The following is a 15,897-nucleotide window of genomic DNA, read 5'->3' as shown; positions in this document are numbered from 1 at the left end:
ATATGATATACCTTCGCTATAGCCGCATCGGATGCATCGATCAGCTCGCATGTGGACTTCTGGGCAAGCGGAATCTCAAGTTCAGGAAGGACGAAGGTTCCAAACATCTTCTTCGCATCACTGACCTCTCCAATACTCGGTTCAAAAGCGGCGGGTCGCAACGCCTCAGGCGCAATGGCCTTCGCGTCAAGCAGCCCGCCGAGACCCATCAAACCCTTCCCTCTGCGGCGGGGCGCACTCGGCGTTGACTCTTCGGTCTCAGAAGATGAGCTTGAAGGTGATGAGGTCAATGAGTACGCCACCGCCTCCACGTCGTCGCCACCTTCGGCTTCGGGGTCCTCCTGAATGGCGGCCTCGGTTACTGCGCCCGTCTCTGTCAATTCCTCATCGTCGCTTAGAATTAACGTCGGAAGATCGACGCGCGAGCAAAAAAAAAGGACTTCGGCGCCTGGACCTCCTGCGCGCCTTCAGAACTCTCCCGACGGGCCATGTCGCGCGAAGCAGCAGACCCCTCTGGAGACGTTTCTGCGTGAAAAACCTCGGGCGCAGCTTCGCGTGGTTTTTTCCGGAGGGCAACAGCTTTCTTGGTGCGGCCCGCCTTCGGCGACCACTCTGGGCACTTCCTCTTTGTTGAAGGGCCAACAGCGGTCTCTTCGCACGCTTCCGCTGCTGGGGAGCACCCCGCGTTACTTTGCAGCACGGCGGTAATCTTCGGTCGTTCAGCATACGACAGACCTCGATAATCGAAGATTCTGTTCAGTCTGCGGGTAAGTCCCTAGTCGGCGCACAACTGCGCTTCGCCAGGTGTAATCTTGCCAACCAACATTATAGCCTTCGCTTCCACCTCGGCGACTGACAAATCTGGAAAAAATCATAACCGTTAGGCAAGGAAATTTAAATTGTGTAAAAATGCGCGGACAAGAGGGCACCTGCGAAGCCGTACAGCGTAAGATGGGGCCGGCAAAGCCCCTCAAGCCCCTTCTCCCCAAATTTCGGAATAACCCAGCCATGGCTAAGAGGCCAGACTCCAGCAGCCAAGAACTCCTCCACCAAATCACCCGTAGAAAGATGCTTCGCACACCTAGCGAAGGCTTCAAGGGCGGTTTGTTGCGATGATTTCAACCGCACATCCGGCGCACGGTTTCCCTTCACTTCTTCGCATTTAGATACAAGTTATTCTTCGGCCTCCACCTTGTGGTAGAACCACCACTGAGTCCAATCACTAGGCCACTTATTCTTGTATACAACCGCGGGAGTAGACAAGCCAGCGCGGTAGGCGAAGTTTAGACACCCGTAGTGGGCCTCGCTCTGCACTCTGCGGGCGAAGACCGGCTTAGGTTGGTGGTGCAGTCGGTGCACGGCAGAGAAGGCCCTGGCGGACGCCTTAACCCCCTCCGAGTGAGCGGCCCAGGCGAAAAGACTCATTCTAACTATGGCGTTAGGTGTCAATTGATGCAAGTAGACCTCGAAGAGTTTTAATACTTTGATCACCATCTCGTCACAAGGAAGCCGAAGGCCAGCACGAAAATAGTGCACAAACACAATAGCCTCATCGTCAGCGGGCTCCGGTATCTCTTGTTTGCCGGGAAACCGGACCTTCGAGACATCGCTAATCAAACCTTCTCTGACAAGACCAGCCAGAACTTCGCCGTCCACTTTGGACTATCCAATCCAGTAGGTCTTCGGTCGGGAGGATCTAAGCTTCGGAGCCATCTAGTCTAAGAAATTCTTTCAACAGCGCGATGACAATCGAGGGCTTCGTCTAGGGCGTCCGAAAAACTGAAACTTACTTCGTACGAGAGCGACAGCTCTTAGCAAGGGCACGGTGAAAAAAAAATTGACAGCAGCCCGGTATTTATAGGGCAAGACGGCCGCGGTTACAACTTCCAGCATCGAAAATTGTACCGGCACTGAAAACCATGCTCAGATATCCACCATGAACATTAAATGCAGGCAGTTATAGAGATCGTTGCGTCGCCTCTAAGGAGCATTAAAAAACCCTAAAAATTTACAGCGTGCATTGAATCCAGCAAACTTCGACAGGCCGAAGGGGGACGACGTTTAGATATCTCGAAGACTACAGGCTCAGCCTATCGAAGATAAACCTTGCCAGTAGGGGGCTACTGTTGGGGTGCCAGTAGGGGGCTACTGTTGGGGATCATCTCCCGCCACCCCCTGACTTGAAGGCAACTGCACAGTTTACTGGAGACGCTACGTGATAGTTGTCGAGCTGATTGCAGGAACTCGTCCGTCGGTCGTGGAGATCACGGAGCGAAGTTGGTCGAAGGGTGCGGGCGTCCACGCACCTTATGGTCAACGAATCGACGAAGGCGGAGGCTAATCGACTTCGACTGTCGAGCGAAGCCTTGGTTTGCATCCTGTATCTTTTGAAGCGAGCGAAGGCACGACCTGGTCTTCGCCGGGGGAAGAAGGTTGCCCGTCATGCGACCGGGCGAAGAGGGCTTCGACACTCTTTGAATGGATGGCCAGCTCTACAGTGGGTCCGACTACGGTTGTCCTGGGTACTGTTGTAATTATAGGATCATACTCATTTGTACCATATTACCCCCGGATATTTTGAGAATGTAGCAGGTTAGGAGGTAAGATATGTAAACAAGACCCGTGATCACCAGATACGGGCTATAAATAGAACCACAGTGTAACCATAAGAGGTAATTAAAAATTATTCCACTTCCAGTACGTGTCACTCTAAGGGACTTTCGATACTTCCACCTCCGAATACCCGCCTTGTCTGGGACTTCGATCCCAACAGTATCTTCGCGGAAATTTAGAATTTGGCAAGCATGAAGCATATTTCTATTTTGAACAGACCATAAGTTCAAACATGGCTGCAATGGATTCACTGTAAAAACAATAACATGCCTATTGCCCCATACACAATACAACAATAGAAAGATTTGAACTGATCTAACCGAACTTTTCAGTTTGACAATAAACTCTCTAGATAATAGAAATTGCTAATGCCACTAATAATTCTCAGTCGCAGGAAAAGCCATGACATAAGCTACATCACACAACTCCAAAAATACAGCAGGACTGCTCAACTAGAGCAGCAGCCACCCTTCTTCACTGCCGAAACATCATCCTTTATATTGATCTTTTCACCCTTGCCGGGCCCAGAAGCTGCATCTTCACCTGCTTCGACTGCTCTCTTACTCACAATGCGGTAAATCTGAGTCAAGACCTCTGCAAATGCATTTTCGACATTGGTGGACTCCAGCGCGGAGGTCTCCATGAAATAGAGTGATTCTCTCTCCGCAAATGCCTTCCCTTCATCAGTTTGAACTGCTACAAGATGGCGGAGATCGGATTTGTTGCCAACCAGCATAACAACTATATTGGGATCTGTATGGTCCCTCAACTCCTTCAGCCAGCGCTCAGCGTTCTCAAAGGTTGAGTGCCGAGTGACATCATAAACAAGCAATGCTCCAACAGCACCTCGGTAATATGCACTTGTGATAGCACGATATCTGCAGTAAGATTCAGATCGGAAATGCGGTGAGATGAGTGATTCTGACTTGCAAGAAATTCAGTGCCAAGACTACCAAATGAAGAACCCTAAAACAATCTACAATAAAATCGGCAAACATATAATTGCAAATCTTTCAAACTACTCACTCATCTTTAATTTTCCGGTGTATCCCGCATTGATGATTCAATTAAATTAACCAGCTTTGTCTGTTCACACAGGACTTGCTTATCTACAGGTCTGGGCAACAAGATGCCCTTTATTTCGACCGCATGGTGGACAGGGAACCCCAGCCCTGTGGGCGGGTCAAATGTTGATGAAACTCATTACAATAAGCTCGGAATAAGGTGCTAAATCATATTTAAACATCATCAAAAGTAACTGCTATCCAAATGCAACATTGTACACAACATAGAAGGCATACCCATAGAAGTAGATGCTATTAGCACCTAAAATGCTATGAATCATACTTTTTTGTTGAGCGGTTAACAAAGGATTCACTCCTAGTAGCAGTGTTTACTGCCAATAAAGACCACCCGCAAATAACAGCGTCAATGGGACAATGACAATGACCCCACTTGAGGCACAAGCATTTCCTTTTATCCATATCGATTTTCATACAGAATGTCATGACAGAAAACCGATAAGACAACCCGATAGCAAAGATGTAACTCTACACAGAAACCATAACTAGCTCATCCACCGTCCACTCAGATCACGGTATCAGTAGGAATTCGTCACTTCAAATTGTTCGTTAAGCGATACAGTAGAGTATATTATATGCATGCTATTTCAAGTTATGGGATGTTCTTATCTGTATAAACACACTGACAAAGGAGTACTAAAAAAATTAAAACAAGAATACCATTGACTTTGGTTCGATGGACCCTTAATTTTTCTCTTGCTGCATGCAAAGCTGCAAACATATTTCTGTCTGCACCTGCCAGATCCTAGCATCCTGCAGTGATTCCAGTGCGCTGACTTTAACAAGGCAGTTAAGTACAGCCATGCACAATGTTAATCACAGCTACCGACATAAACCATCTCCTCCAGGCAAAAAAACTACCCCCCCCCCTCTTCAAATATAAGAATATCCATGTTACTGTTCCCAACAAACCTACCCCCCCCCCCCTCCAACAGACAACACTATAACCGTGTCATCATGCCTATCTTTGTATCTTTGGTGCTTAGCTGCAATAGCAGAAGCTGTTACTTTGAAGGCACGGGCCCAGCATGCTCCCTTGTCGGACACTCTTCCACCATCCCCTCCACCCCCCCCCCCCCCCCTTTTCTTGGTCTGTTTGATTAATTTTTCTTATAAGTATGGTACCATTTCGAATGTACTTCGTGTCGATTCCTTATTAGTTCTTAATGCTTGTGTGAAAATTGCAACTCGTTGCTGAACCTAGGATTGCCATATGCAGTGATCTAGTCTGCTTATCAGGAAGTACAGGTTGCCTACAACACACCATCTCTGTGTTTCAGAGTCCGCGACGGGGGTCACTGATGCGGGACCCCCCCCCCCCTCCTTCTCTCTCTCTCTCTCTCTCTCTCTCTCTCTCTCTCTCTCTCTCTCAAAAGAAAGTAATAATGTTACAATTGAATATTAGATGTTGTGCAGACAGCATCTTTGATTCAGTTTTTGGCTTAATTAATTCTATGTCACCATTTAGCAGCACTAGCCAATACAAAGCTGTAGAAAGTCATTTCCACCACACAATTGAACAAGAAAAAAACTGCTTCTCTACTGTGTTCTAGAAGTGTTGTAGTTCTAGGAGAAATGCAGCTTGCAATGCATATCATGGTACTATCATTGTTTTATCTATAAAACTAGATGCATTACATCTTGTAGCACCAAAATATGTAAACAATGAGATAATAAGATAGATGGCATGGATATATGGTCCGTATACCTAATTGCGACTCACAGTAAGTATGTAAGCACATGACTAATTTCCAATCACAAGGAATAGGAAAGGTAAAACATAAAGGAAAAACTAATCGATGTTTCTTAGTACAGTGGGACAAATTGTGCTAGTTAGTAACTAAAGTTGAAAGATTATGAAGTATAAATCATAGTCATATTTAATGGTAGAAGTAGAAACTCTTCACACAGTTCTAAATATACTAGGAATTAAAACTAAAATAAAGAAACAATTTAGGACAACAAGCATAACTCCAAGTGTTGACAAGTTATCTATCTAAAGAATTGGTAAAACAAGCTAACAACCAGTTTACAAAACGGTGAAATGAACTAAGACAAGCACATGAAATCAAGATTCTTCGCAATGTGGTGCAGTATGGAAAAACGAATTGCAAACTTTTTTCTCAAGTGTAAGAATGCAAAATATTCCAACTGTCAACATATTTTCCCTTAATGTGTGCACAATGTCTTTCCTGTTTCTGTTTGATAAAATGGAATGAGGGTTTAGGCCATGTTCTTCCAGAAGTAAGCATCAGTTCTAAATTTAGCTGACCATGTTCAGCAAATATGTTTGTAACATACTATTCTAGTAGTACCCAAGATATCTGAGCTGTAGAATGGGCATGAAGCATGGAAAAGATGATATCCAGAAGATCTGCATCAACAAAATGTACCAAGTACCTATTTTTAGTGTTGAGCCCGTTAAACCCCAGTCCACTGTTTTGACCAATTGCACAGAAGTGGCCAGGCATAGCATGCATAGAACGAAAAATTGATTGATCTGCTCTCCACACACCAAAATGAGCATCCTTAGCCACGTTTATAAGAGAACGGACCTAAACTTCAGAGAGTCATCTCCAGTCTACACTACTTCTGAAGGGAACCAGACTCCAGTTGGCATCATGAACCCTCTTGGAAACAAAAGAATATCCTAGCTTCTTACTTGATCAGCACTATGTCACTCTTGAATATCCCATCATCATTGCAATGCGCAAGATGAGCCCACACAGTGCCATACTCCGACTCGCACTACTAAATCAAACTCTAGAGAGCAAACCGTTGGGTCCAACTCCACACAGAGAGATCAATTTCATCACTAAAGTAACATCAATACCAACAGCAATTAAGCATGCAAGTCTAGTTCCAAAAGGAAAACATCGAACCACGCAAAGGCAGGATCCAAACTTACTGATTCACATGCAACCGATATCATCTGATAATATAAACACAGAACGTGTCAACTCCATTGCTTGGGTTGGATCCAACCTCACCAAAGCACCAAACCCTACCACCGGCTATCAACACCAGCACGCAACACAATTCGGCAGCGAGATCCAAACCACAAGTCCTCCCACAGTCCCACACACGGACACGCACAGACACAGCACGCATGCATCGGGAACGCGAGTAGAGACCGAACCGAGCGCAGATCTACCTCGCGGCGGCGCAGAGACGAGACAAGGCGAGGCACGTACCGTTCCTGTCCGGCGGTGTCCCAAATCTGGGCCTTGACGACCTTGCCGTCGACCTGGAGGGAGCGGGTGGCGAACTCAACCCCGATGGTGGACTTGGACTCGAGGCTGAACTCGTTGCGCGTGAAGCGGGAGAGCAGGTTGGACTTGCCGACGCCGGAGTCGCCGATCAGGACCACCTTGAACAGGTAGTCGTAGTCGTCCTCCGCCCGGTACCCCGCCGCCATTGCTCCGCTCTGCTCTGGCTCCTCTGCTCTCCTCTCCTCGCCTCGCCTCGCCGCGGCGCCGATCTGGTTTTGGGGCGCGCGCGAGAGAGAGAGAGAGGGAGAGAGAGAGAGAGAGAGGTGGTGGGGGAAAGAGGAGGGGAAAGGAAATGAATGGGAGCACGGCAGCGAGCGCGGCGGGCGGTGCGATGTGGGCGGTGGAGTGCGGCGGGTGGGGGATTTTGGTCTGGTGGGGCTAGATTTTTGGGGTGGGGACGCGGGCCCGCAGCAGGTTTACTTACGGCAAACCCATGCGCACACGTCAACCGTCTTAGGTTTGATTGGTTGTCCGTAAATATTCGAAAAAAACGTGTTTAGTTATTTATACGGACTAATTCAATTTAATTTTATAGATGTAAATATATATTTATAGTCTGATTTGACGAATATAGATTTGTGTATTTATTTATGTAAGTGATTTCACTTATCAACATTATAAAATTATCTTCGTACAAATAACTAATAATAGTCTCAATTTTTACATCTGCTCATTCAATTTTTACATCTGCTCATACAATTTTAAATTTAATTAATCAAATAGAAGACCAATTCAGTCTGTATAGACAGATACAACTAACCAAACACTCTTCATTTTAATAAATATAACTTCGTTCAGCTCGCTTCCTCTCAACCTACATATACGGTTCACGACCCTTATATGTCGTCTCATATAATACCATTACCATATAGGATTTTAGATGATATGGAGTAGAGAAAAGGGGAGAGAGATGTTTTTTACAGAGTAACAGTCTCCTAAGTTAAAATTTAGGACTATGAGTAGTTAACATTGCTATGCAAATAACAATATTCAATTGTTGTAAGTACAAATAACAATATATATTATAGAGATTGTTTGTTAAATCATTTTAAAACTATGTGTTAATGCATAAGATAGTCTATAAGACGACATCAATATAATTGGTGGTAACTGGGAGCCCTTTTCGGATGTGAGGAAGGAGGAAACCCGGTCTAAAGGAAAATCAATTTTTTAGATATTCAAAGTTTGATCCTCTAAAAATAGATATTGAAAGTTTGAAGCCTCTGTATCACCAAAATCTCACAGAATGATGTATTTGCACTATGGCCGCAAGTTTTGGTGTTCTGGGGAGCAATTTACTCACCTTTGGACTAAAAGATGTCACGTTAGATTTGGCTTGTGTTGCTAATTTTTTGTAAATGTTACCAATTTTTGTGCCAAATAAAATAGTAGCTAAGTTTGTTAGCGTTACTAATATTTGGCTTGATTCATAATAGTAGCAAGTTTTAATGGATAAAATTATATGTGGCTTATGTATATATAGAATGTTTAACACATATAAGGATGTCGTAGGTGAAGTAGCAAAAATAATATTTTTATAGAATAAACGTTGAACTCTTACCTCAATTAGTATATATTATCTTTTATATAGATATCAGCAGCGGAATAGAAACACTGATGTTCAACAACACCACAGACAATTGATCGGGAGACATGCGCCTAAAATGCCACATTCTCATTTTGATAATCTTCAACATCTTCACTCACTGAGCAGCACTACGCATGTCGCATGGCATAGAAAAAATAGCAAGTGTGGGCACATATCATGCTCAACAAGTGTATAGGAGAATAATGATATGCATGCTTATAAAAGGACAGTCTGATACATGGTATATTTATGTAAATACGAGTCAAGAAAGGCAATTGAACTTAAAAGCATTGAGTAGTTATTAAATAAATGTAACTCAATTAACCAAACAATTAAGTTAACTACCTTACGGACCATAACTATCCAGTACCATCAATACCATAACCAAAACCACAACATAACCAACTAACTAACTAATCATGTGAGGATTCAAGTTTCTCATAACCACGGGCACGACTGTTATAATAGTTTTACACTCTGTCTAGTACCATCAGTACCATAACCAAAACCACAACATAACCAACTAACCAACTAATCATGTGAGGTTATCCAACTTTACCCACGAGTCAATGAATTTAATATTACCGTATTTGCAAGATACTTAACACACGTCTATGGTGTGCCATCAGAAGATCATTGTATAACATTACCACTAACTAGAGCCTACTCCAGTATGTATCTGTCCACTAGATTTCATCGCCAGGATTTACAGAATACCCTTCCAACCTAGAAGCCTCTTTTTGTGCCCGACCCGACACATACTAGATAGAACTCTAATTAGTATTTCAAGCCTTACATATATCAACCTCGTGGTTGGTACATACTTCTTGGGTTGTCGCTGCATGAACCGGTCCTTACTTAGGTTACTTGAGCAAAGACTAAACCAACAACACAACCATGATCACCATCATAAACATTCTTTGCTCAAGACCTAAGGTTCCATGTTTCTATACCATTAGCAAATTAATCATCATCATTGTATATGTTCATTGGTCAAGTATAAAACACTTTCCAATATTCTGACAGCATAGCTAAGCAATTCTACCTATAACTCAACCATAACATCTCTCAAGGCTTCAAGTAATTATAAGAGAATATCTAGGCAAACCTTAACATATGTGACTATCCATCCAATTGACAATGCATGTAATTTTGTAAAACAAAATAGTTTAAATCATAAGAGCAATATGATCAATGAGTACACTTGTCTTTTATCCAATGCTTCTCAGTGTTATCAAAATCTTGAATTTGAATTCCCTCGAACGATCTGAAACGTCATCGTCTAATTGCAGAACTATCGACAAATAACACAAAGAAAAACACTAAGAACAACATACCAAACATCATCAAAATATTTTAAAAACACTATGGTTGGATAGGTTATGATTTTAGAAAAAATTAGACACAAGAATTGCCTCAATCTGAGTTAGGATGAAGAGAACAGTTTCCGAGAGATGGATTAGGCTGAAAAGGAAAGCTGATTTTGGAATTATCTTCCTATAGAAAAAAAGCTTTATTGCACAATCGGTGTGTCAGGCTTGACAACATCATTGCGCAAGGTTCAAGAAGTGTAGGGTTGGTTAGACTTCCGCTGACTAGGCTAAGGAGCATGATGTGGCGTTAACTTGGCATACCATGCAAACGTCGACTTAGATTAAAGAAGAGGTACGCTGAGGTCTAGTCTCGACCACCCATGATGGATCAAATGGTCGAAGGTTGTGTTGCTGGGTTGAGGATACTACCGGTGACTCTACGTAGAGGCGGTGTGTAACACCTTGCGTTTTAGCATTTTTGAAAATAGTAAAATTCACTCCAAATTAAAAAAAATCTAATTATTTAAAGCAATATAAAATCAAGGAAACATATATTTGATGTATATATACTCATATGTATGTATTCAAATATATTATTTTGGCTAAGTATTCCAGAGAGCACCAAATTAATTTCTACATTAATCATTGCAATAAATTGATTATATGCATTTTGGTTTAATTGTTTTTATAGTTCTTTCTGTGGTGATTCGAATTTGAATATCTCTTAAATTCGAATCCGTTTAAGTTACTTTCGGTAACTTCCTTTTCCAAACCAATCCATGAAAATCAACCTTCCAATCTAACTCAAATCTATAATTCGATTATTCAATTGAATTATCCCAATTAATTTTGATCAACTTGAATTTGAATGTCTCTCAAATTCGAATCTCAATCTCGAATCCTCTTTACAAAGTCTTGTCAAATTCAAATTCAAATTCAATTGAGTTACCCAATCCAATTTGATTCAATCTATTCAAATTGAATCCTTACAAATCCAATTACAATTTTGAGTCATTCATCGAATCATCATACAATCTAGTTCAAACTCGAATATCTTTATTCAAATTATCACACATTCCATTTACAATTCCAATACATCAATTTGGTTTGTCACACAAATATCTCCCTCTATCTCACTCTCTCTAAGATCTCTCTCTCTCTCTCTCTTCATCTGCACAGGCCAAAAGTCCTAGTGCCATCACTCCTCCCTAATCTTTCTCACCGCCGCCATCTCCCTTCGTGTTCACACCATGCCTCTCTCCCTCCACCTACAGAGCACCGACCAAAATCACCGCACCCCCTCTTTGATCTTTTACCGAGCAGCCAAAGCCAACCTTCTCTTCTTCTTTTTTTCCTCTCTTTCCTTCACCTGCAAGTCTCCCTCATCCACCATACATACACACATGCAGCAGCTCAAACACACATGCATGCACACAAGCACAGCAGCAGCACCACGTCGCCCTTGGCTCCTCTTTGCACCCCTGCAATCACACCAGTAGCCAACAGTTGCGAGCTCGTGCAGGCTCGCGTGTGCTCCCGCCGTTCTGCGTCGCCGTGCACGCTGTCCCAAGAGCCATCGATGTGCGCCGTCTCGCACACGTTGCCACTCGCCTGTGCTCCCACCCGTCGCACCGTGGCTTCCTGCATCGTCGACATCGACGCCGCCCAGCTGGCCCAGCAGCAGCCTCGTTCGTGCGCTGCCTGGGCGGCCATCTCCCGCGTCGCCTTCGTGCCGTCGCACCGCCCCATCGCCATCCATCTACAGTGAGCCTCTCCCCCTCTCTTTTCTTTTCACCACCAAGTCGTGCCGTCGCCTGCCTCTTGTGTGCGTCACCACTGGCCTTCGCGCCACCATCCCGCACACTGTCACGTCGTTGGCCCTTGCCTCCGTGCCACGTCGCTCCCTTCCTGAGCAGCTGCTATGCCGCAGTGCTGCACGCCGTGCTATCTGTCTCTCGCGTGCCGTCCCACCGTCCCACCTATGCCATGACTCTATCGGCCGCCCGAGTTTAGCTCCCGTCGTTGTGGCCCAAATCTGAGCCACCACCGAGCTTTCCACCTCCCAGTGCCGCCTCCTCTTGCGCCACTCTGGCCACCTCCTCCCACTTCGCCACTCTGGCCACCTCCTCCCACTTCGGCCATCTCTCCCTCCGGCGCCATCCTCTCCCCGGCATGCCATCCATTCCCTGGCCAGACTTCCTCCTGGCCAACTCCCTCTCACCGCCAGCCATAGCCCCTCTTCTCCGCTCTCCCTCTGAGCTGCCCATGAAAATATAACCCCCAACCTTATCCCTTCCCTCATCTCACCGCCATGTGGGTCCGCAAACTGGTCTGGCCGGTCCACTGGCTCGGTTCGCGGTAGACTACTCTCTACCACCAGCCTTGGTCCACCGGCCACCCCGTGAGCTAAGCCTGCGAAACAGTACCCCCTTCGGTCCACAAATGCAGTGCACCATGGACCCCCTCACAAATATCCCACTGGTCCATACCTCTGTAGACCGAGTCTGTGGAGCAATGCATCATTTCGAATTTCTAGTATTTCCTTTATGATAAATCTTCCGAGCATCATAACTCCTCCGTTTCAACTCCAATTTCGGCGATTCTTTCGTCAATATTCCTCTAAAATCATAATCTATCTCTCAGCCAAATCTTGTAATTTTTGGAGTTCATTTAATTTTCTCGTTCGGTATTTACTTTGGTGTCGCGGCGTTTAACCAGAAATAGCTTTATCTTTTATTAATTAAATTTGAGTTAGATAATTCAATAACCATGTTTAGGTTATAATTGTAGATTAGTAACTTATGTTAATCTAACTTAACTATATGTTTAATCCCTATGTTAATTAAAGAATAGTTTTTAGAATAAACTAAAGAGTTTGCTTTTAATAAATGTTTAGAAATAGATTGTCATTTCATGTGATAGTTTATAGATTAATTTTGGTTTAATTAATGTAATAAGATTGACCAATGTAGCTATTAAATAAATAAATATATGTCATTAGTATTTAATAGAAGAATTTAATGTTGGTAATTAATTAATTGAATATCCTGTCAATAATTATTAATTATATTAGTGCAGTAATTTAACCTAGTTAAATTAATTACATGCATGCTTTTACCATAGCAATAATATATAGCTTAATTATAGTGGCAATTTAGTAATACTAGGTAATTAGGAATAAATACTAGATAACCATGTTTTAGTGATATAAATTAGAATGTTTGATCCGACACTTGAGCACTTATAGTTTTAATCACCTAGGGTTATACTTGAGTAAATATGTATACATGCTTACGTACATATAGACGTAAGTATCACACATCCGTTTATGTCTGCACATGTGCACTTACTTACATGTAAAAATCCTAACTGTCGCTTTCCAGCAGTTAGGCTAATAAACGATCATCTAGTCATTAATAACTTGTTTAGGCTTTCTCGTAAGTCGATAAAATAACTAGATGAATAACTTGACCTAGCTTCGCTAAGATGATCTCGCTAGTCTTTGTATGTTAGTCTCGCATAGCTAAGAGTTGATGTCATCTTTCCGCTAGGTTAGCTTCGTCGTTCTTCTTTCATTTTGGTGTTTCCTTTGGTTTTGTTATGATGTTCATTTGCTCAGTCGTTGTGTGCTTTTCATCATTAATCTGCGTAGGCTCGAAGTCAAGGTTCTAAGGAAGAACGCGAGAAAGGAACTAAAGGCAAGACCCGATGATGAAGAACCTGGAATGCTCAAACGACAAGACCAATCGTGAATTGACCTTTAGGAAGGCAAGTCATATCTCCTTGATCATACTGGACCTATGTTTTCAAGTAATCTACATGATCAACTAAAACATGACTTCTTATCTCATGTGCTATGTATCCCATTTTCTTTAAACTGCTTATAATAGCTAAATCCTATCAACACGTGTCATGCCTTAAATGTTATCATCCAAAATACATATCACCCTAGGATTACCTATTGTTATCAATATTAACGATAGACGACGCCTTGATATCTAGCATGCTTAGGTTTGAATACGTCTCCTCGAAGACGTCGCTTTCAAAACACCTCTCATAAGAGATAAGATTTACTGTTGTCAATGATAACTCATATACCGTGAATCCTTGATGGTTGTGAATTACGTGATTGTCGGAGGATGAACTCTACAAGCGGGGATCCGGAGGGACTCCCTTTGAGATTCAGCCGGAGGGATGGTTCTGAATCTACCTCGTACGTGAAATAAATGGGAGTAAATGAGATGCAGGTGGGACGAATGATCAGATGCTAGAGGAAATAAATGCTCTGGGATTTTAGATAGGTTCGGGCCGCACGGAGCGTAATACCCTATTCCTGTGTGTATGCTATAAATGCTCTGGAAATGCCTCTCTGAGGATCTCTCGTGTTACAAGGGTTTTTGTCTAAGTCTAGAGCTCCGTGCTTCTTGTTCTTCATCGGCCTGTCTTGGTCCTGAAGAAGCTGTTGTCTTCTGTGTGGTCTGCAGTGAGCTCGATCGTTCGATCCGAAGGACTCGATCGATCTAGCTTGGTCAGCCTTCTTTCGAGAGTTGTTCTTCTCCGGGGAGGTCGCCCCTCTTTATACCCCGTCGGGGCGGTTAGCGTGCCCAGAAAGGATGGAGTGAGTTCCAAGACGCCATAAATGAAAAGCAACCATCATGGGCTGCAGTTTGATGTGACGGGGGGTTGAAAACGCGCCCCCGTCCGGTCCTGTTGTCATCATTTCGCTTTTCAGCGAGTGCTGCGGGGAGGGCCCACCGAGCAGCCACCAAGCAACCTTGCGTGCTCGCCCGATCAGAGTGAACCTGACACAACAGAGCGGCAGGCGGCCGGATGACGCGTTATGAGACCCGCCGCATTAAATGCCCCCACGACTTCCTGCCTGGCAGTGGCAGGGACTGATAGCAGGCGTGGGGGGAGTGGTTGGAAGTGACAGGCCACGCGCCCTCTTAAATGCAGCATCGGGCCTCTCACAAATTGACACCTCACCGCTGAGCCCTTGTGGGGACCATCAGCGAAGGACGTCTCAGGTCCTCGGGAAACTATGAGTGCTCGGGGACTACTGTTCATAGCCCCGAGCACTCTCTCCCAGATACGCCATTTCTTGGTCCTCGGGGAACTCGGGTGCTCGGGGACCACTGTTCATGGCCCCGAGCGCCCTCTCCCGGAACTGTGTCTGCTCGGGTCATCGGAAAACTCGGGTGCTCGAGGATCACTGTTCATGGCCTTGAGCACCCTCTCCCGGAACTTGGTCTTCTCGGGTCATCGGGGAACTCGGGTGCTCGGGGACCACTGTTCATGGGCCCGAGCACCCTCTCTTGGAACTTGATCTTCTCGGACCTCGGGGAGATAATCCCCTAGGGAGGACGCCACGTGGCACTCTGCTGTCCTGGCCTCGGGACTCGGGGACCCCCGGTTCCCATGTCACCAACATTGATGGTTGTGAAATCCTTGATGTCGTGTGGGATATGGAGGGTGGTGTGTAAAAATGGGTGAAAACTGTTTGGCGGGGGTAGGTGGAGTAGTACTCTGGATGAGGATGCTCCTGGAGGCTTGAGTCACCTCTGTGGTGTTCATTGCCAGAAGATACATGCCCCGGCCGTTTAAGGACCAAGTCATTGCGTCGTCATACTTAGCCACCCCTTGCAACCATGCATCCCAAATGGGCAAGATTTGACTTCTCCGTCACCAGACTGAGTTGGGCATCAGACTAGGAGGCTGAGAGCAGCAAGCAGTTAAGTAACTATGTGGCCCTCTATTTGAGCGTGCAGAGACCTACAGATGCTTAAAAAGGGAACCTGATGTTCAGTATAAGACCACTAGTACTTGGGGGTAAATCTCGTAGAAAAGCCTAGCAAGAAATGTGTTGGAGTGTCTCGGTATGATTCGCTCCTCTGCTTGCAACGGTTGGAGGCTAAGTATATCGCGTGGGTACGATTTACAACCTCTGCAGAGTGTAAACCTATTCGAATAGTCGTGTCCATGGTCATGGACATGTGAAAGTAGTAACCCTAATGACTAGACTCTGGGTA

At 44.5% G+C, this 15,897-nt stretch overlaps 1 protein-coding gene across 1 annotated transcript; it reads right to left on the bottom strand.

Annotated features, from left to right (window-relative positions):
• Positions 1–2,859: 2,859 nt before the first annotated feature.
• On the bottom strand, positions 2,860–7,336 carry LOC133883617 (ras-related protein RIC2). The gene is made up of 2 exons (XM_062322991.1): positions 6,890–7,336; positions 2,860–3,491 (listed from the first exon to the last, which is right to left on the bottom strand). Exons 1-2 carry the CDS (start codon positions 7,111–7,113, stop codon positions 3,062–3,064), a joined length of 654 nt encoding a protein of 217 aa, XP_062178975.1. The 5' UTR covers positions 7,114–7,336; the 3' UTR covers positions 2,860–3,061.
• Positions 7,337–15,897: the final 8,561 nt, after the last annotated feature.

The sequence above is a fragment of the Phragmites australis genome, chromosome 10, assembly GCF_958298935.1.
Source record: "Phragmites australis chromosome 10, lpPhrAust1.1, whole genome shotgun sequence".
In the NCBI taxonomy this organism is placed as follows: Eukaryota; Viridiplantae; Streptophyta; class Magnoliopsida; order Poales; family Poaceae; genus Phragmites; species Phragmites australis.
The sequence above is the reverse complement of the archived record's forward strand: the minus strand, read 5'-3'. Positions and strand labels throughout refer to the sequence as shown.